At 41.2% G+C, this 22,349-nt stretch overlaps 1 protein-coding gene and 1 long non-coding RNA gene across 4 annotated transcripts in view; both read right to left on the reverse strand.

The window, feature by feature from the left end:
• Positions 1 to 369: 369 nt before the first annotated feature.
• Positions 370 to 3,944, reverse strand: LOC103375697 (uncharacterized). The gene is made up of 4 exons (XR_521239.1): positions 3,814 to 3,944; positions 3,515 to 3,609; positions 2,499 to 2,575; positions 370 to 2,071 (listed from the first exon to the last, which is right to left on the reverse strand). It is a non-coding gene; the product is annotated as an uncharacterized LOC103375697 (long non-coding RNA).
• Positions 3,945 to 4,873: 929 nt separating this feature from the next.
• Positions 4,874 to 22,349, reverse strand: part of trpm7 (transient receptor potential cation channel, subfamily M, member 7) — a 41,337-nt gene continuing 23,861 nt past the window's right edge. Inside the window, exons 20-40 of one of the 3 annotated variants that reach the window (XM_008306014.1) lie at positions 21,229 to 21,357; positions 20,779 to 21,030; positions 18,810 to 18,984; positions 17,899 to 18,031; positions 17,499 to 17,677; positions 17,238 to 17,370; positions 16,171 to 16,973; positions 15,138 to 15,232; positions 14,437 to 14,533; positions 14,219 to 14,295; positions 14,058 to 14,095; positions 13,876 to 13,904; positions 13,333 to 13,386; positions 12,439 to 12,483; positions 11,048 to 11,113; positions 8,296 to 8,579; positions 7,976 to 8,058; positions 6,875 to 7,080; positions 6,493 to 6,544; positions 6,227 to 6,333; positions 4,874 to 5,881 (exon numbers count right to left, since the gene is read on the reverse strand). In XM_008306014.1, the coding sequence (XP_008304236.1) occupies positions 5,769 to 5,881; positions 6,227 to 6,333; positions 6,493 to 6,544; positions 6,875 to 7,080; positions 7,976 to 8,058; positions 8,296 to 8,579; positions 11,048 to 11,113; positions 12,439 to 12,483; positions 13,333 to 13,386; positions 13,876 to 13,904; positions 14,058 to 14,095; positions 14,219 to 14,295; positions 14,437 to 14,533; positions 15,138 to 15,232; positions 16,171 to 16,973; positions 17,238 to 17,370; positions 17,499 to 17,677; positions 17,899 to 18,031; positions 18,810 to 18,984; positions 20,779 to 21,030; positions 21,229 to 21,357 (3,150 nt within the window). In that variant the 3' untranslated portion in view covers positions 4,874 to 5,768. Of the gene's footprint in view, positions 5,882 to 6,226; positions 6,334 to 6,492; positions 6,545 to 6,874; positions 7,081 to 7,975; positions 8,059 to 8,295; positions 8,580 to 11,047; positions 11,114 to 12,438; positions 12,484 to 13,332; positions 13,387 to 13,875; positions 13,905 to 14,057; positions 14,096 to 14,218; positions 14,296 to 14,436; positions 14,534 to 15,137; positions 15,233 to 16,170; positions 16,974 to 17,237; positions 17,371 to 17,498; positions 17,678 to 17,898; positions 18,032 to 18,773; positions 18,985 to 20,778; positions 21,031 to 21,228; positions 21,358 to 22,349 lie in introns of all 3 variants that reach the window. The other 2 variants (XM_008306013.1, XM_008306015.1) reach the window with 2 other exon arrangements.

Raw genomic sequence — 22,349 nt, forward strand, 5'->3', positions numbered from 1 at the left:
CTTGCAATCTTGCAAGAAGTGGAGGTGGAAAGTAAAAAAAATAAAAATAAATCACCCTGCACAACTTAGACGTATCTGTACTTTTAATGTAATACTTCATTTAGAATTGGTTCATCATCTCATGAGATCCATTTTTTTTGGGTATATCAAGCTACTCATAAAAATCCTCTAAAATATTTTGAACAGGAAGCTGTGTATTTCCATCCTGTCAGCACTGTCAGATATGACTTTATCTGGTGGAACAGCTCATGAAGTCTGTCCTTTGTGATACTGTCGCTGCGGACGATCTTATCTCGAGTCATTTGACTACAGATCAGCCTGAGTAGCTTCTTTTCCTCAACAACTGTGGTGTAAAAATCACATCCGCAATTAATCGGTGATATTTTATTGCATTTGTGGAAAAAGAGGTTACAGAATGAGTAACGGTATAACAACACAGCAACATGTTCCAAATTAAATTAAGATGCATTTGCCACTGATTTGAAATTTGCACCCCTTTCTAAAATGCCAGAACGATAACAAATGGCAGCACATACACAAAACTAAGCTCTTTACTACAAAACACCATCCACACAACAGTCCCATGTAGACTATATGTTAGCAATTAGCAGAACGGATATGAATGTAAAACTTGATATATGTGAACAAAAGGGTTCAGTTTCAGGTTAAGTTTCTTTGAGAGCACTGAGATGCTTCATATTTTTTATTTCCAAATATAAGGGCTTTAGTAGAAGGCAACTGGATTACTGCTTTCATTTTCATTTTATTAAGAAGTTTCTTCACTTCTAACTGACTGATGGGGTCAGATATTTATAGTAACAACCAAACATGGCTCCAGGTGTGGCTGGTTGTGAAACCCTATTAACGGTGGCGAAACTGTCTGGGGAAGGACCTCAAGACTGCATCCTAAGTAGCTGATTAGTGGCGTCGATTTATCTTGTAGGTGTCCCCGCTTACACTTAAGCACTTGCAATGACTTACAATCCACACACACACGATTTAAAGAAAATCTACAGTACATATTGTGTCCACAACCCCACACCAAAAAACAGTTTGACATTTTGGAAATACTCTTATTCACTTTCTTGTCGAGTCTGATGAGAAGTTCGATACCACTTTAACGTCTGTACCATACATATGAGGCTATAGCTAGCAGCCAGTTAGCATGTCTTAGCATAAAGACTGGAAACAGCTAGTAGCTAGCTTATCTCTGTCCGTATTATATTAAAATTTGCAATTTGTCATTTTTCACACTTCACAAAGGTTTTTTATGCATAGAAACTTAACATGTTATTCAGGAGTGAGGCTAGCTGTTTCTCCCTTTTTCTAGCGGCTGTGCTAAGCTAAGCTAACAGTTGCTAGTAGTAAGGTTTTATTCACAGTATTTACATGAGAGTGGTACGTACAAATCTTCTCATTCTGCCTACTTTTGGCAAGAAAGCAAATATATGTATTTCCAAAACAATCATTTGAAATCTGTAACAGAAACCGTTTGTAGTTACTTGAACAGAGAGAATCAAATTATACAATATACGAGGCTTGATAAAGACTTTCGTTTCCCCATTTCCAGTAAATGCAGAGACGTTTTTCTTATCCATGCCAGACAGACATGATGCGAGCACATCTTCAGGCCCCGGTCAGATGAAAAGCTTCTAGACTTGCATCGTGCACACACCCTTATTGGTTTTTAAGCGTGTACATTCATAAACAGAAGTGCAGATCAGTGCCAGATTCCTCCGAGTTGCTCTAATCAACCTGTCGTCTGTGTCTGTATTCACAGTGAAGACGGTCTGCGGTCTGATCTTTCTTTCCTTGTCACACGGAGAGGCTTTAATGACCTACAATTAAAATGTTATTAAATGTCCTAATGTTGAATTATAAATTGAGGTTTGTATTTTTAAAAAGTGGGTGTAGGAGATCACAAAACCCAACCATTGTTCTGTCAGTGTGAATACAGCTCTTGTTGATGCTCCATCTCCTAAACTTGAGAGCATTTGTTTTTACGATTCACCGGCTTTGAGGTTTTCTCCGATTTTCCTCCGCCGACCATCTCCCTCACCCTCGCCACCACCTGTGGAACACAAAGACATTCAGTTGTGGGGTACAGTGTACCGTTTTCATGTGTTTGTTTTGTCAATTCGTTAGCGCCTCCCATTAAGTCAGCAGCGGTGAGACATCCTGGTACTTCCCATGCATGCTTGCACTTGAGTGACAGCCAAGCCACAATGATGTTGCAAAGTATGATTCCAAAACAGAAACTTAATTAACTCTAAGAATGTGGGTGTAGATCCTGAACCAAAAGGCAAACCACATGATCTGGTGTTCAACAAGATGTAAAACGCAGTTTAACGCTCAAAAGTGGTGTTTTCATAAGGAAACCAGCCATCAACTGATCCATCCATCCATATCTATTCCTTTGTATCTAATGTATTTGATTTGTTTATTTGACGTGGCCATCACAATTACATTGGACAAACCAGATGCATTGACACACTCACCTGGGTGGCATCAGGAAACTGTTGCGTCTTGAGCCTGGAGAAGACCAGCTGGTCATTCACCGTCACCTCAAAACTGTCTGTGAAAAGAAAAAGACATTAGAACAGTATAGGACAAGATTCATGATGTGTAATCACCAACATGTGTGCACTCTAACCAGTTAAACAGGTATATTTGGTAGAGTTGGCACAGTGCTGGACTGGCACTGACAAAAACGGGTTTTTGGCAATTGACGAACACAAAACTGTTTCACTTTTGTTTGTTTTTTTTGACACTGCTTGATAATACCAGAACTGTCCGGGGGGCTTGTATATAACAGGCAGACTGTTGATTGTTGCCAGGATTTTTAAAAATGTTTTTGAAAGAGAGACGCAAAGAAATAGAGCTGGAACTTAAATTTATTTTAAATTGATGGAGAGATGTTGATTCAGTACTTACTACACACACACAAGTATTTAAAGCCCCTCTTTGGTAAATGATGGAACCCCTACAAGCTCATCTGTGTGTGTCAAAGCTAAATATTTTAGTTTTCCCCATAAAAACAATCCCTTTTTCATGCAAACAGCTTGAATTCTACACCATTGCTTGATCTGACCATGAAATCTTTGCCTTTCTTTCCTCGCAGCCCTCTCTACTCGCTGCAGTTCGAGCACACCAGCTCACCAACAACTCTGTCAAACTGCTCAGTGGAGAGTTTGAATATTACAGTAATTCAGCCAGGCATGTTTGAACCAGAAACTGTTCCTGAATAAGAATGTTGGTACAGAAAGCCAACAGAATTTCTTATTTGTTACATATGAAACCCTGAAGTCTGAATTTGTGTTTTTGAGACTATCGTTGCTGTGCTGCATGACGCTGTTTTGTTTTCTTAATGACGTCCAGCATGTACAGAAGAAGAAGAAAAAACACCAGTGGAGTTTTAACATAGTAAAAAAAAAAGAAGAAGAAGTGGTTTTTACCAGAAGGGCCTCACATTTATTTTTAGAAGACTGTATATGAGAAGGACAAAGCAGCTTACCTGGTCTCCCCACGACTCCGTTCACCCTCACACCAGGAACCTGCCTGATGGCACCGGCCAGTTCCTGGTAGCGGTATGCGTAACTTCATCCTTTACTGTGACATGAACCAACAAGGAAAATGATCTTATGAGGAACAAAATCACTTCTAAGCAACATTTATATGATGAATTCAATTATGTACCTGGTAACATATGGAACATAAAAAAAAGAATTACAGGAAATTTGTCGATGCTAATTGCAACAAATGTTTATCGCAGTCTGTAAAGTGAATTATCAGAGGAGGAAATTAAAAACTCACCAGTATTCTATGGTGACAGTAGCCATGGTTTTGCAGCTTGTTTATGAGCCTGTAGTAGACTTCTGTAAACTCAAAGGCCAGCTGAGAGGAATGAAGTGCAGAGTCACGATTACAGAAGTCTAAAGAAAGTAAACCACACCCAGTGGGAGGGGGGACCACTCTGCTCAGCTCGTGCAGTTGTGAAGTGACTACCTATCAAACAGCCCTGTTTGGGTGGAATTACAGGCGCAGTTGATTTGTCTGCGGGTGAAGGATGATCCAGAAACGTCCCTAATGCAAATCTCCCACCTCATCTCCACTGCTGACGTTAGAGCGAGGCCCCTGTGACAGCTCCCCTTCCAAGCATCACATTATCACACAGGTGCACCGGCCTTGCTGCAGGCGGCTCAACAGAAGTTATTGTGTGTGGATTGAAACGTCAGCAGCTGCTGTGCACCTGAAGAATCTGAGGCCTGTGTGAAAACAGCAGAGCCACTGTCTCCTCCTGCAGGCTTGTATTCAAGAATTTACAAACCCCTCACCTGCAGGATGTCATTGCTCTGCTGATGTACTGTTGTCGTAAGTCATCGCACACTTGTGAATAAAATCCATAAAAACAAAAGGTATCTATACATACACACACACACATCTCAGTGTGAACTCTACATTAACTGGCAGCAACACCTTGACCATTTTAGTTTTCAGTTTATCTGCAGAGTAGAATTGTTTTGTGTATAAAATGCCAGAAAATTGTTAAAATGCCTTTTATGAATATTCTACACAAGTCATTTTTTTTCTTTTCTTTTTATTAAACCACCTGTTTGTATACGGAAAATATTCTTTTTACTGTATGACAAACACCAAATTCTAACGTAGACATTTTTGCTTGAAAATTATCTACATTTTTTTTTTAGTGTTAATTGCATCTGCTCTTTGCCACGGCACTTGTATTCGTTGATGAGCAGCCTGATCAGTGTTTGACAGGCTTTAGGGTTTAAAAGCTGCAGGGAGAAACATCCACTGATATTTAATCTGAGTGTAGGCTCCATGTTTGAACACAGTCATTCTTTTACGACTTGAGCGATGTTGCTAAAGCTTTTTAACATTTTATTAGTTTAAAATGATATCCAGTACAAAATGTATACAGTAATACCCTTATGTTTGTCAGTTCCCCTGAATAAAATATTTTAATCTGTTCAGCTCATGCCAGATAACAGTATCTATAAGATACACTAGATTGTAATTTGCTCATACAATAGTTGATGACAAAGATATAGCAATAGTACCTTTGTAACAATAAAAACTATCAGCAATATTTTGGTGGACACATTTTCAATACAATAAAATTACATATATTATTCTGTAAAAGTTGCATTGCAATCTGCCCATATCTTACAAGATTTTCAAATTCAGGTATATCTTTTCAATAACTAAGAGACAAAAAGTTGTGATACAAGTCTTTATACATTTATAAAAATGATCTGGTGGCAATCTGCAGTATTGCAGTGACTCAGTCTCAGCAGGCTGTCCTCTGTGAAGCTGCTGTAACAGATATACAATGCACTTAGATTTGTTCTGCTTTTTTTTTTTTCTTCTTTTTCTTTTGGTAAAACAAGGCAACTTCTCAAACGTAATAATAAATAAACCCTCTGCAATGACACTGTACCTGTTGATAATATATCCAGTTTATATATATGTGTATGTATATATACATATATATAAACTTGTACAAAATATTTTAAAACCTCCCCCCATGTATGTACTAAAAAAACAACACAAAAGGTTAACATGTTTGATTTGTGTTCGACACAGCGTTTTGGTGGGATCGACAAAAATGTGACACAGTCTGCATGCACTGGTTTCCATGGAAACACGGCTGTGACTCTTCCAGTTTGATTGGGTGCACCTTTCTGCTCCTTGGCTACGACTAAAATTGATCAGATTGGTGTCGTCTCACGCGCTCGCTCTCAGTCTGATCATAGCATCAGTCTCATTGACTGGCGAGACTCTTTGACGCCTCCTCCAGGGTTGGGAGGGTCTTCTTGTGGGAACGTCACCTTGTCTGGTGTGTACTCGTTCCTCTTCAGATCTGATGAACAAGCAAAACAGACTGATGCTAAAACGATGTCAGAGATGCGTCTGTGTTTAAGACGTGCGTGCACAAACAGAACTTGTGATGTCACAGCTAGTTTAGAAATTAGTTTTAGAAGTGCGATGCTGCAGTTGGAAGGCTGCAGTTTACAAACACTGAGAACTACTGGACATCTGATGTTCAGCAGCTTCACATGAATAAGATTTGCATGTATTACTGAAGGATTTTTCAAGGGCAAAGAGGTTTACAAAACTTTTTTTTAAATAACCCAAACATTACATTTCAAATTTCATTTAGTTTCGGAATGATTTTGCAAAACAGCAGCTTTAAAATATCTCTCACCTGGAAGTTTCAGTTTTCGACAGCAGGAGTTGCAGTGGTGTTTTGCACGGAAGTTCCTAATAGCATCGTCCCCCAGGTTGGCAGGCCCGAATATCATATCATATGATCTGTAGGCAGAAGTCACACTAATGTCATTTAGAGCAAAACTGATAAGAGAAAAGTAGCTGGTGAGGTGTAAATTGCACTTAATGTTGAATCACAGTTAACAATAATAATAACTTAATGAAAGTTGGCTGACTTGTGTGGGACAGAGAGACAACACTTACCCCTTCTCACCGCTCTTTATGACGGATGGATCTGTCAGAATCTCCCCGACGCCTACAGACACACACACAGACACACCAACAGGTTTCATTATCAAAGACATTAAAGACACAAACATCAACACAACTCTGCTAAGTGCACATATTTGTCACATGCAGGGAACAGATGAACTTCTTCACCACGTGAACCTCAATTTACCATAAAAACAACACACTCTTTTTCCAGCTCTCACATCTTCAGGACTGATTAGTACTTTGTCCTTGTAGTGAATGAACAAGTTGTGTTGTCCTTAAATGAACTTGACTGTATTCTGAGGAATCTGTTGCAGTGTCATATGGGTCCCATCACATGCCCTGCTCAGTGTGTGCTCAGAGTTTTTTTTACCCTGCAGGTCGAGCACCAGCAGCTCTCCGCGGGTGTACTCGTAGGTCCAGTGGCTGAAGGCCAGCATGGTTTCCTCCAGGAGGTTTGTGGGGACGATCTCATCTCCGTTGTTGTTGTTGAACTTCCTGAACTCGCCAGTTATGCACTCTTCTATAGCGAACCACTGTCCGGCAGAGTGGCAGTACAGCAAAAACACCTCCAGAAACCTGAACACAGAATAAAAGACTTTGTAAAAAAGTAATTTAAAAAGGGTTTGATGTTGTTTTGTGTGGCGGGAGAGGACGCTTTAGACATTGAAAAAGGAAACTCAAATTTTGCTCTTTGTCTCTTCTATCATTTTATGATTTTATGTGATGGTGCCTCAACAACAAGGAAGTAATTCTTACTTGAGCATGTATCGCATCTAAAGTTAAACTAGCAGCAGTTGGATAATGGCAGCTGATTTGCATATTTGAAAGCAGTAAAACCAAAGGAACTGTGACACCACAGGACATATCTGGCTGATTACATATAGGAACCTGTAAAAAAAAAAAAAAGATACTGTGCAATGATAAACAAATAGTGTATTTGCTTAACAAATTCTGCTTCGTGAAGCGGTCAGTGACGCAGCAGAACGTCAACAAAGACAATCCTCTTAAAACCACTACCTTCTTGCAGTCTCCTGAGAACGGATTAGGACCAGTGGAAATCAAGACAGCAAACCACGAAAAGTAATTAAGATGATGCAGTGTTTCTCTAAAACACAGCAAAGTTAATGATCAGCAATTCAAAATATATTACATGCTGTAGGTGTAAAATGAAGCATTTAAATAACTTCACATTCCAATTCTTAGCTGGAATTTGTTCAAAAACTGATTTTGGTTCATTTGTAATTTGACATTTAAACAACTGACTGAATCTTTAAAAGCCACAATCAAAGAATGATGACAAGCTGTGAAAGACCTGTTGATCAAGAAGGCTCTAGGATGTTGTACAGCCTACTTGAAATGACTCACACAAGGACATAAAAAACAAACACAGACACGAGTGTGAAACCTGTATAAAGCTATGAGTGTGTGTTTATGGGAACTCTGTGCTCTGCAAACCTTCATGCAGGCTTACCTCGGTGAATACGGGATCGTTTTGGGCCTGATTTGGTTGAAGGCAAATGTCAGCTTCTGAGCAGCTCGTTGTTGTTGAATTTCCTGCAGCGAGGTGGGGAAACACCAGTTAAAATAGAATTCATAGTTCTGCTCTGCTGAAAGTGACTCACTCTGGTTTCAGTTTGATGACCTAGTGTGACATACGGCAGTAGTGGAGGTGTGAGGTTGCAGGAAACAGGAAACACACTGAAGAAACTTGTTAACATTTTATCTTAGGCAGCGGTTTGGAGGCCCAACGCAGCAGTGCAAGAGACATGAGACTATGTTTGTGCTTCTCACCCTGAGACAAAGGTGCAGCACAGTGTCCTCCTTGTAGATGCTCTGCCACGTTTGGACCACCTCAGGAAGGAAGGACTTGACTATATACAGGTGCCCTGGTTTCAGGATGTCATACTCTGACCAAGTACAGAGCACCTTAAGGGCCCGCCTGAGTCCTCCGCCCATCTCCTCTTTGCTGAGGAACTCTATTTTGGCACAGAGGCCCCGTTGGGCCCAGGAAGACATGCTGTTGTTGATAGTGTTGGGGGAGCTCTCCTCCAGACGGTACACAGTCACCGGCTCACCTGAAGGAACACAGAGCAGCCGGTGAGCTACAGCAACACACTGAGGATCGTCCTTTAAATACACAGTGAGTCCAACATTCACTCATGTCTGAAAGGAGGTTTGATCCACCAAACTTTTCATCAGATCTACCTGGCCTGCTTAGTATTTGACTTCCATCATTCACGTTTCCTTAAATGCAAGACATCTTTGGGATGGATTTTAACCGTGGTCAGTCGGAGACGTTCTCTAATGTGTTCTACTGAATGAGCCCATTTATATGTGTTCATCAGAATATTGGCACAGAGTTTCTCGGGAGGAGCCAGCAAGATCCAGGAGGGCTCATTGTTCCACTGTTCCTGTTGTAGCCATCAGTCGGAGTAGGTGGAAGGTTCAGGAAACAGATAATAAAGGCAGGTGTGACATTTTTATGAAGCTTCGGACCACATAATGTTCATACCTGCCTCTCTAACAAATACACCTTCCTCTGTACAGTATTTACTTTGGTCAGCTTTTTCTGTGTTTTTCTATATCGTCCATACTGCACTACAAAGCTAGCATACAGTCATTTTTTGTTGTTGTTGTATTTGTTGTTGATAACATATAAACATTTCAGGGTGCTCTGATATATCGGGGGCGTTCCAGTGAGGACACCCAGGATCTTTCTGCGTGGAGTCTCCATGTTCTTCCTGTGCAGCGTGGGTTCTCTCCCGGTTCTCCGGCTTCCTCACACAGTCCAAAAACATGTTGAGGTTAATTGGTGATTCTCAATTGTCTGTGAATGTGAGTGTGCTTGGTTGTCTGTCTCTAAGTGTAGCCCTGTGATAGACTGGTGCCTTCACCCTGAGTCAACTGGGATAGGCGCCAGCATGTAGATGATGATGGATGATGATAATACTGAATAGTTTGATTGGTGATCTGTGTAAAGGCTGATGAGAAGAGCCAATCACATGATTTCTGTACACACTGCTTAAATGGCTTCACCAATCTGGAAGTGCTACCAGGTGTCTGAAAAACACCATAAAATTCCTTTGCGTAAGAAGGCAACCAAAACTAACTTACAAAGACAGCAGGACTGACTCAGCTGTCTGTGTTTTTTTATTTCTTGCTGTCTCATGGGTTTTACCATGGTCACATATCACTTATCTTATGAATGCAGTAAAGAACCTACGGGCCCGACTGACTTAAAACAATATTTTGACTACAGCGTTTTTCGTTGGAGTATGTTGATAAAGACGTAATGTTCAGTCTAGTGGAACTGGTTTTTGTTGCCTCAGTATATTCTAACTTAGTGTGTTGTGCACATTTAGCTTTGATTATAATTTTTACTTGATAAAACTTTGCTTATGCTATTCCACAGGAATGCTATATTTATTCAGTTCTAAGCTGTTCCCAATAATAACCAAGTGTACCCAACTGTGGTTTAAGTGTGTTAAACATGCTGCCTGCCAATTACTCGATAATTGTCAATTTACTTTCTCATCTCCTAATTTTGATACTGAAGACACAATGTTGTTTGGAACAGGTTAACAAACACATGATGCTACATGATGACTGGAAGGCTTTAAACAGACGCTGTGCCTGATGATCAATCTTGGCTGATGTTGGTTCCAGCGATAGCAGACTGCTCCCACAAATCTCGATCAGAGCACCATTATAAAAATTATTATGATAAAAAAAAAATGTGCTTAAAAAGGTTGTATAAAATTTACAGGAACTACAAGACAGTAAAAACAACGCTAAAGCTTGTCAAAGCTACTGGGCAGGAGCCTTAGCTAAAGCTAATGTACAGTTTGTTTCCTGACTTCTGTAATTGAAAAATCTATTTTAATATTCTAAAATCCCAGTAGTTGAATTTAGTTTATCACATATACACAGTAGCCAGCAGCAATCACAATGAGTTTATGATACATTTGTTAAACCAGCTCATTGGTTCACAGGGACAAGACAGACAGAGAGGGACCATGTTTGTAGTCATCTGTGTCCTTCAGATGGTCAAAACCTTATTATTAACCTTCAAGTAACGTCTGTGACATTGTTCAGTTTTCTTTTTTCTACACGTCACTGTTTCTTTAGTTCGTGCTTTTATTGGGCCAATTAGATGAGTTTCCCCGGTTGCACAACAACAAACTACCAACAACATGGCCAATCCTTAAAACTGTAATATTCAAATCATGAAAATCAGCAGTTCCTCTTTGGCAAGGAAATGAATGGAAAAACTGAAGTCAAAATAGTCACAAATTTACAGAAAACACACGCACAAAGGCATCACCTGTTCTTGGATCATTGATCTGTTGGGTGTGGCTGTAAAGCAAATAGCTGCAGGTGAAGGAGGAAAGACAACAGGGCAGAAACCAGTTCTCTTATCTGTCTTCATACTTCCACATTTTCCAACTGTCTGTTTGTTGTTTTTCAGAGCTTCCTGCTGTGTTTTGGCCTGAACTGCCACTTGACATGTCTAGGAAAGCACAGCACCGTGATCCATCCTTACCTCTAGGGGGCACAGGAGTGAAGGGGATGCTCTGAGACAGCCTCATCAAGTTGTTGCGCTCCACAGCTACGAAACACACACACACAAAGAAACAGGAGATAAGACGACTGCAGATGAAGGATGACCAGAGGCCTGTGCTCTGAGCTATGAAGCAGGATTTAAGGTTTGTGGGTTAACCTGCTCCAGAGCAGGTTGTGTGTAAGATAACAGATTAGCATACGTTTGAACACTGCCTACTGACGAACCAATTCTTTTGCAAAACGGCATCACCATTCCTAGATCTCTGATAAAGGTGGGAATTTTTAGAGCTGCTACTTCAAAGCCATTTCATTGTCTCATACCTCTGTGATCTGATATAATCCTAAAACAGAACCTGATATAGCTTTTAACTTGTTGACTTTCTAAGATCTGCAGTAAGCATATTTATTGTCCTTCTGACGCACCATGAGAATATCACATTGAATGTGATGATTACTTAATTCCTCCTATACATCACCATGAAAATAGATCTGTGTATTGTGTACTCTTTGAATGATGTATCTAATTTGTGAGCAGCATAAACGGACTACATCTGTAATTTTGCAATACAATTTTGTGTTGCATAATGAGAAATAATCTGTTTAATGAGAACCCTACTACTAAACATGTAATACATCATTAAAATGTTATTCAGATCATGTGATAAATGCGGCAGTGATATTAATAAACCACACAGGCGACATATTTTGCCGGCTCTCCTTCACGGTTTCGGCTGAAGTAGCATAACTGTGCAGCTGTGTTGCTTTTAGCCTGTACTGTATTTTAAAATTCCTCATATCGGTTTGGGATTATGGTTTGTTCGAGACTTTTTTTGAGAGTGCGCCAGTTAAACTTTCAAGTGGTCGCATTGGTGCGAGTGTGTGATGATCATTAAGCTGTATTAGTGTGGCTGTAACCGGCACAGGCAGCTGCTGTGTTAACCACAGTGGTGGAAAGTAGTACTTATATAACTTTGGCACACTGCGGTATTTACGCTTAAAAATGTGGTCTTCTTGTGAAAAGCAGAGCGCGCCTAAATGCGATGTTTTCTTCGCTCATAGAAAAGTGGTCATCTGGTGCCAACGTCATGTCATAACTCGATTCAGAAACCCTGGGTCGACTTATCGAGTTCACAACCAGCTTCACTTAGTTTGACTGCAGTTGTGTAGTTTAGTGAAGCCAGACAATGAAAACAGACCCTGGGTATGTTGAACTTGTTTGGTAGTACAGCACAAAGTACATACATGAGAAGTTTTCCCTCATGTAAAAATTCTAAACTATCAACACATTTTGGAAACAACAGAGGTAAAAATAATGATAACAACACAGAAAAGCATGACAATACAGCCTATTTTCTTGAAGAGTCATCTCACCTGAGTACTGGTAGCTTTCCATGGGCTTGAACGGTGAGCCAATAGCTGCAGAGAAAACAAAGTGACTGTCAATGTTACTGCAACACCGCCTATAGAATGACCTCATGCCGTGTTGTTTACATGCCTGTACTGATCATCAATCAACACATCATCTGGACACAGTCATTTAACAAAAATGCTGAGTTGTTCCAGCATCCACCAGTAGATCTCAGCAAAAGCACAGAAAGAGCCCCTGCTTGGTGTAGTTTCTGCTGCTTATAGAAAGCAGAGTAAATTCTTAAATCTTTGTATAATTTTAAATCAAAAGGTTGCAGGCACATACAGCAGAGACAATTTATAATTCTACGTTTACATGTATATTACATTCTACAAATGTTCATTATTTTCTAATTAATTATAATAGCCACGTTTGTCATTTGGTATATCTGAAAATCTTGTATTAATCACGCCAGTCTATTTGTATCATCAGTTTATTGGTCTTTCAGTCAATTTCAAAATCGGTGGTGAAAACAGTCTAAGTGCAACTTTAGTCCTTTTAATGATCATATCTTTAATCTGATGATTATTGTCTTTATTGAACAGCAAACTATCTGGTCCACACTCTCTCAGAGACTTAGATAATACTGAAATGTTTCATTTCTTTGGGCTGCACAGCACTTAACTAAAGATTTCCATGTAGAGAACAGAGAAGCTAAGCCTTACTTTTGTGAAGTAGAGGCGTAACATTTTAGTCAGTTTTGCCTGAAAAATGGCCAAAACGATTAATGAATTCTCAAAAGAGCCTTGGGTTAATTTTTTACCAGCCGACTGATAAATCATCAACACCTCCTTTCAGTTCTCATTGGAAATAGGCAGATATTTATTGTATTGTTCTGTCCTGTCAGTGAGACTCACAGTCCTTTCTGGCCCCGAGCTGGGAGTGACGTGGCGTGTAGAGAGAAACTGCGGCTGTAACCACAGAAGAAGAAAAGCACAGTAAAGCTTTCCTCCAGACACAAACACCAAGTTTTACACAGCAGAGTTTAAAAAAAAATAAAACTAAATCCATGCTTAAAGTTTTATTTATTCCAATTCTACAACGGTTATTTTAATAGTTGTAATTTTGATATTGTCTGACTACCCCAGATTAATCATCAGCTTCTACACGTTTCCTTGTCTGAACTAAGCTTCTTGCAACTCTGGGACCCTGTACAAGTGCCTTAACCTGTTCTCCCCTGTGGTTTGCAGAGACTGTTCACCAAAACTATCACGGTGCTAAAGCCAAGTCACAATTTTTCAGGTAGACATGAGGTAATACTGTAAAAATGGTATCTACGGGAGAAAAAGTGACCTCATGTTGACTCCTACTACAGTGTGGAATGCTATATATTACACACAAAAGAAGCTCAGAGAGATTCAAGATCAGATGGAGAAACTTCAGTGAGACTATAGTCTTACCACTTAGCGTGTCTTCCCCAGGAGCCCGCCTGACAAAGAAAGAAAGAAAAATAAGTGAGACAAACCAGCACTAGAGCACAGCTTAAATCAGACATAAACTGGCCTGACTTTCAAGCAAAGACAATGTCGTTTGTGTTTTTATGTGTGTAGACATCTTTGTTGGCCAGTGTGAGGACACTTACAGGCTGCTGGCTTGGGCTGATTTGACCTGAACTCTTTCCTGGTAAAGAAACAAGAAGTTGTTAAAGAGTGACAGACAACCGTTCTATTAAAGTTTATAGATAAACTATACAGTGTGTGTTATTTTCCCCTCTGTAGTATAAAGTACACACACACTTCTTACCAGTAATGCAGCCCTGGGGTCCTCATGGATGAGGATGTCTTCAGCAGATACTCTGCTCCTTTCCTTCTTTGTCAGAGCTACAAAAACACATCTAATGATCAGCACCTATCATATGTTAACAGAGAGTCTGAACATCTATGGAGAAAAACCTATCTGCAAAAGATATCTGCTGATGTTGGATCATCACAGTGATTTTTATTATTATCATCCGAGCTTACTTGAGTCAGGATGAAGAAAAGCTGGGTTTCTGTCAAACTCTGTGAAGCCAGCGTAGGAGTTGACTGCTCTGATATGACCATGGCCATCAGGCTGAACCTGCAACAATTAAAACAGATGGAGGCAAAGAGCCGAGGAGAAGTGTGAGAAGGTAGACTGTTTATCAATATTTATTTTGGTGAGTTTCATAGTTTGATCTTATGAGGCTACATCATGCAGTATAGCTTTAATGAACAGCACCGTAGAGGCACTAAACTATCAGAACACAGAGAACTTCACGGTTCTAAGTTTTCTGCAGTATTTTATATTGGAGGCACCAAGAAAAGATAAAAAAAATACATAATATTTTTTTACCACAAATACTACAATTTTATATCAGTGAAAATAAGCAGTTGTGCTACACCAGGCCTTGTTTTTAACGAGACAAGAAACTTGCCATCCAGTATCGACATTAGTTATGAAATGTGTCAGCACTTGTCTGATTAGCTATCGACTGGATGACTGATCACACAGTCTGTTTCAGAATGATTAGTCTGAACAGCATGTGCAAAGGTCAGTGTAAAAGGAAACCCTCTGAGTTTTTACCATGCATGAGGCCAAACAGCTCAATTAGTCACAATGTGACATGAGCTGATATGCGAGATGAAAAAATCTCAGCACGACCCTGCAGGTCGTTGGATAGAAATAATATACATACACACACCTGCGACCTGGTCTGTGTGGTTGGGCTCTGCTGTCTGCTGGAGGTGGAGAACTCTTTGGGTGTGGAGTGCTGGAGATCCAAACTGTCTTTATGTCCTTTAGTAAAAAGATATTATATTTCTGTGGTGAAATCTAAGGCAATCACTGTGCAGCATTCAGAACAAGACAAAATTACTGCCTCATCTGGTGATATGACCGACACCACAATGGTGAAATAATCAGTTCCAACATCTGATTCTCATGAGAACTTTCTCCCCCCTCACCTCCACCTGACAAACACATATATCTTGCATCATAATTTCATTATCATTCAGCTGAAAACTTCAATCATTCATGCTTTAGTAGCATCGTATATGAAAACCTTGGAATAACCCAGAAAGAGAGGACAAATAAGTCAGACAAACAGATTAAGACAGAGTAGAGACAGGAAAGGACAAGGCATCAGCGAAAAGGTCTACAGGAATCCTGATCTGGAGATGGACAGGCCCCAGCACCCGGCATATGCAGCTCTCAGCTTAAGCTCAGACTGAAACTCAAACCTCTCGTGTTTGGCTCTCTTGCTTTGTTCCTCTTGTACAGGCGGTCTTCTGACCCACTTCGACCCTCATAGCAGGATGCTGCTGGTCCCGACACACCCCATTCCCTTCTCCTTAGTCTGTGGAGTCTTCTGGGTGCCACGGCAGGGACAGTGCAACCTGGCGGGCCACTTTTTCCACTGGTGTCAGTCAGTGGTGACTCATCTTCCGGAGTCAGGGGGACTTCAGTGTCTGTACTCGGTCTATTTGGAGAGGCTAATATACCCTCGTCGTCGCAGAACGCCTCGTTCACATATCCCAAACTAGTATCTTTCTCTGTCTTCCCCCTTCCTAACCCCTCTGTGCTCTCAGGCTTAACAGTGCAAGCAGGCAAGCAGGCAGGCTGAGCAGAGCCCGAAGTCTTAGACACAATGACAACAGTAGGATACACACACACACACTTTTCATCCTCCTCTTTTATCTTCTCAACACCAGATTCAACCTCATTCTCATACTTACCTACAAAAGCACCAAACTCTACAGAGGTGTTGTCAGGCTGGAGGGGCTGCTGGTAAAGCCCAACTAGGGCAAGGTCAGGGTGGCTGGAGCCACTGGGCTGAGAAGGGGTGCTGCTGATGTGGAACTGAGCCCCGGGGGAGGGCACATTGGGCAGGCTGGATGGGGAGTCGGAAAGGCCCGGCTCTTGTGGACGGGTCAGCTTACTCTGGGTGAGAGAGTGGCCTCGGAGACGCAGCTCCGGAGGGGAAATGGCCACAGCACTTTGGACAAAGGCACTGGAGCCGGCACTGCCTGAGGAGCCAGCCTCTGCAGCAAGGTGTCCAAGCCCAAACAAGCCCCTCCTTTCTGGACTCAACGCTGGATTCAAGGTGGGGTCCAGCCCCAGTTCTGTTCCAGGGCTGGGCCCGAGTCTTCTGCGACTTTCCGTCCCATGCCCGCCTTCTACACCAGTCCCAAAAAGAGAATCTGCAATGTTGGCTCCTGCCTGGGGGAAAGAGGAGCCGAAGTAGGCCCCAACACTGCGTTTTCCTATGACGGACGATTTGGAGTGGGGGCCAGTGTCTGTTGCCACTGGGGCAATACTGGGGACCACGTTCTTAGACAGACTGAGCTCTCGGGTGATCTGATTGTGGACCTTGCTGGCCTCAGATGCCCTCTGAGCAGTCAGAGTCTTCAGAGTGTCCACAGTCAGGGCTGAGAGGTCCTGCAGGTGGCCGATCTGGGAGTCCAATGTGTGCAAGGAGCGCTTTATAAAGTTCACCTTGTTCCCGACTTCCTTCAGCTGCAAACACATGGTCTCAACCCTGGAAACAGATAAAAAGCAGATACAGTTATCTACAATCCACCCTTGCTCCTGTTAAATCACAACATGCTCTAACGTGGCGTGTTCACTGAATCATTTTCTAAACATCAAACTCATTTATTTCAAGTCATTTAAAGAAGTGTTTTGGTTCAATCACTGCTGTAAATTCAGGAAGTTGTCTCATACATTTGATTCACACTGCATATTTTTTGAAAACATTTTGAAAACTTTGCAGCTGTCCTCTGAAGACCAATAGCAATCTCACCTTTCCGAGGTAAGACGTATGCGTTCCTCACTCCCCGAGTGAAACTGATCATCCTTTTCATGAAAGTATGTTTCCACACACTGCTCTTCAAAATCGTGAAGCTTCTTTTGGTCTTCCTCTGTCAGAAACAGCTCTGAAAAAAACAAACAGTGACTTGTTGCTGCAGATGTCTTTGATGCAGAATTAAACTTTTGCTTTGTGCACATAGACAATTAAAATCTCCGACATTTGTTTGTGTAGAAAATGACAGAGTGGACATACTTGGTCCGTAGGTATTCTCCTTCTTCCTCTTTCTACACATACAGAAGAGGGAGTATATATGGCACAGGAGGATGAAGGGGGGTGGGAGGACAGGCTTCTCATGGTAGACCATAATGAAGTGGTAGCGCTGGTACTTCCACACCAGGTTAGAAATGGACTTGACTTGTAGATACACATTGCTGGGAAACAAAGCATATGGCAGCGACGTTACAAAGAATGACTGGAATACTTGGAAGTTTTAAGATTGGCATAATTTGTGCAAGAATTAAAAAAACATCAACAATAAAATTTAACAGAAATATCAGTAAACAGCTCAACATTAAAACAGTCCACTATAACACAGTCCTGAAATTCTAGAAATCCCAGCTGGATGAAAAACACTGAAATGTTGTTTTCTTACTTGAAGAAGGCGATTAGAAGGTTGACCATCAGTATATACTGTACAAAGAGGTAGACTGCTTGTAGGAGAGGGGTCAGCCACACTCCTGCCGTACACAGGTTCTTTACTGATTGATCACTGTTGTTGGCACACACTGGGAAGAGAAGAATCCTGTTAGAATAAGCACAAACCTGGGAGTGTGCATTCATGCGCACACACCCACCCTCCATTAATGTTATACACATTCCAAACAACCAGGTCTAGGTCTCATATTTTAACAATTCCCTCTCAGGGACAAGGACAACACAGCTTCAGAATAAATGAGCACAATTAAATGACTGAGAAAAAGGGTTGAAATTTAATCAATGGACTAAACTAGTTTTACATAAAAAGCTTCTTTAGATTTTCATTGTGTGTATTCATTATGATGTGTAAACTTCTATACTGCTGACTGCCGTTGCTGGGAGCGTTGTTCCGGTGTTTTAGAATATGTATTAGCGGTAATAAAGTCATAATATCAGTGATACACCACGTGATGAATTTCAGCAGTTTGTGAAACCTCAGCCTGCCAACTCAGGTTATGGAGCACAGTCAAGTGGTTTGTTCCACCTAAGCTTCAAATGCGCCCGACTCAAGCGATGATGACTTAATTGCTGCCTTTTATCCGGACAATTCATAGCCAGGTCGAGGCAGTCAATGCTGCGGCGAAGCAAAAAGGTCTGTGCTCCCCACAGAGACCCTTGTTGGCTGCCTCTGTGTGAGAACCGTGTTGAGTGAAAGAGGCCGTGAGAAGAACTAATGATTAAGGCTGAAGAGGATTTGATCTACAGTGCTTGCTTTGAGTGGCAATCAGCTATCATAATGTGGTGAGAAGCTTTGAATAAAACTGTCCTTACCCTCGTAATCTCCCCTACCATCCTCATCGTCCTTACCATCGATTTCATAGGCATACACTTCCCCGTACATCATCCAGTACGGTTGAAAGACCACATCTTTGGCCAGTGTCCAGCTGGGCTCCTCGTTGGGGTACAGGATGGCCTTCCTGGGTACGCCATAGCTCAAGAGAACTATAGCCATTATCACCACGATATAAAACATGTTGGCCACCTGCAAGAGACGTCACACACACTGAATGCAACATTTGACGGATGCTATCATCACTACCTGCCTCTGAATGTTTTTAGTGCATATATGTCAACTCGGGGGATCCCAAGTCGGCCTTTATTTATCATTTTTGCCAACAAGTGTAATTTGCATAAATTTTTTTCCTACAACTTCATATTAAAACAAAATAAAACAAAACTTTACATACATATGGGAAAACAGACAAACATTTATGTTCAGCTGTTCTCTGGTTTGATCCGTCTGTACCAAAGCAACTTTTGATTTCAGCTGCTGAGTAAAAATCTTTAGAATGCCTGTAGTGAAATCCCCGGGGCAGACAGAGTAATGCTGAGGATACAGCTATGAAGATGTACATAATGGGATGTTATGCTGATTATGCTCTGATTAAAATCTAGATTCACATAAAGGAGCTCTGTAAGTTGGTAAATATGTTCATTTGCTTTCTTGCTGAGAACTGGATGAGAAGATTGATACCACTGTAACATCTAATAAATAGTAAATACAAGTATATTTGTATTTAGTATAATACTCAAAGTAACTGGCTTGATATTTCATGATTATACACTAAATGTGAAGCTACAACCAGAATGCTTTTAGCTAAACATACAGACTGAAAACAGGGAAAACAGCTTGTCTGGTTCTGTCCAAAGGCAAAAAAATAAATTAATTAATCAGGTTTGTGTGGATTAAAAAAAAACAAAAAAACAAGATATAACAGGAAAGAAATCAGTAAAAGAGTGTAGTGAAATTTAGAGGCATTGGTAGGAGGATTTATTTTAGCTTTGGACAAAGCCAGGCTGATAACTAAGCTATCTGCGAGCTTTAGCGACATATTAAATCTCAGCAAGAAAGGCAACTAATGTTTCCCCCCCCACAAAATGTCAGGTTAAATGAATAAACCCAACCAGTTTCACAGCTTAGGCTATCGGTTGGGATATTACACATTTAGTAAAATGCACAGAGCACTTGGTGAAACTAAAGGGGCTGCTCGGGATAACACAGTATGGTACGGTACCTGACAACAGCATGTAGATGATCAATGCTGTTTAAATGTGAACGTTCAAAGCGATGAAATAAAAACATGAATATTAATGAGAGCAGATTCTGAATGCACAAACAGGCAGCAACAACTCTCTGAAAGTATGTTCAGATTACAAAGTGATGAAACAAATGAAGACAAGCATCCAGCCTCATGTCCATACTGTTACAACATTATGGAACAAGAAGGTAATCGACACGATAGCTGAACTGAAGGGAAAGACAAGTGTATGACTATAAAGAGGTGTTTCAGTCTAGTTTATTCCTGTGATGTGTAAATATAGACGCACTTCAAAAAAACAAAATCAAATGTAAAATAATGACATATTTTACCTCGTACTTACGGCCTCTCTTAAGTAGTTCTGTGCTTCTGCTTATAATCTGAACAAACTTCAGGAGCAAAAGTATCGGCATTCAAGTACTTTCAAGGCTATTATGTCAAACTTGGGGCCAGATGTACTAAGCCTGCTGTGTACTGTTTCAGACAACAGCATCTAATAGGCTTACTAGCCTGGAAGCAAAGTTCGACTTTCACCTGAGATGCACTCTGTATGTCTCAGGCTGAATGTTCCTAGAAAGATGCTCCAGTCACTGACTGGGATACTTGGTAAAACAGACATTATTTACATACAGACTACAAACACAGCGCATGTAAATCTGGCCTTCAGTGTGAGTAGTTCCACTACTACACATCAGCTGTGTTTATTAAAGGGAGTATTCCAGTTTTAAAAGACTCACCATTTTCGCAATCATCATGACATAGGGCCCAGCTTGCTGGTTAACAGCCAGGATATCCAGGAGCCGCACATACCAGAAGATGATGTTGAGACAATACACTGTCCTCCCGGGGACGAACGTGTCACCTCCACCCAACCTCAAGCCAAAGCCAATAAAGAAGGTCACGATGGCCAGAAAGTCGGACACATTGAAATAGTCGCTGAACCACACCTTTATTTTCTGGCTTATTTTGCCTGCTTCAGACATAAACATCTGGAAAAAGGGAGGAGAAGAAGTAGCAGAAAGGAAAATTGAAATAAGGAGGAGATTATTCAGTCAGTCGTTGGTGAGATACATTTACAAGAGTGGACTGTAGAAGTAGCTGCTGTGAGGAGCTACTGTCTGCTTCTTGCTGCGATTTGAATAATCATAATTTCAATTCGTGGAGCCTGACATTTCTCTTCTACATACCTCTCGAATTTTCTCAATGGCAGAGGTGAAGATGTAGAGGATGACCACCCACTCTTGAGGAGAAGGCAATTCAGGCATTTTCACCAGCACCACATATGTGTACAACATCAAGTAGCCCAGGTAGAAGAGCTGAACATGGAAGACAAACAACGATGAGATGCCGAAGAAATTCTCAAGTCATTACAAAATTTTTTCCAGAGATTGGGAATGATGCTGTTTCTCCAACTACATGAGTTGTTAATACAGATCTATTGTGCAGTATATAAAAAAAAGTTGGTCATAAATGGTAACTGGCCTGTGTTGACAAAGTGTCTAAATTCAGACAGCGGGAGGCTTCCTCTCTCTCAGATATTTTGAGATGAGGTCTCATGAGGCCCTCTTGAGGGGCTGAACCTCATCACAGCACTTTGAGTTGGGAGTAAATAGTCTGCCATTTTCACTGAGGCCTCTGGCCTCAGAGCTCAGCAGGCGGTTAGCTGTCTGGATAAGGACTGTGTGAGAGAAAAATGTCATCTTCTGTGTCTCCAGTGAAATTCACAGTTCCCAACAAAGTCAGACGAGTACAGAGTTCTGAGGATAATGTTCAAAAAGTAGAGACGGAAGTCCTTAGCGTCAACTGTTTTAAAGATGCAATAATCGTTATTTACTAAAATACTGAATTTAGCTATTGTGTCAAATATGAAACTGGTGGCTCACAGTTTAGAATGCAAAAGGTAATTACCCCACTCTGTACCTAAGGGCTTCTGGGCCCTTTTATGCTAGTTTGATTTTAGGGCACATTTTCTGTCAAATCTCATCAACCCCACATTAGTCATAATGACCTCTACTACACTGAGTAGTTTAGCTGCTCCCTAGTGGCCAAATCTATTAATGCAACATCAAAAACATCCATCCATCCTCTATACACCGCTTAATCCTCACTAGGGTTGCGGGGGGCTGGAGTCTATCCCAGCTGACTGTGTGGGAGGAAGCCGGAGAACCCGGAGAGAGCCCACGCTGCACGGGGAGAACATGGAGACTCCATGCAGAAAGATCCCGGGTGTCCTCACGGGGACACGAACTGGCGACCTTCTTGCTGCAAGGCAATGGTGCTAACCACTGCTCCACCTTGCAGCCCCGTC

This window comes from Stegastes partitus, unplaced genomic scaffold (assembly GCF_000690725.1).
Source record: "Stegastes partitus isolate 25-593 unplaced genomic scaffold, Stegastes_partitus-1.0.2 Scaffold2793, whole genome shotgun sequence".
Classification (NCBI taxonomy): domain Eukaryota; kingdom Metazoa; phylum Chordata; class Actinopteri; family Pomacentridae; genus Stegastes; species Stegastes partitus.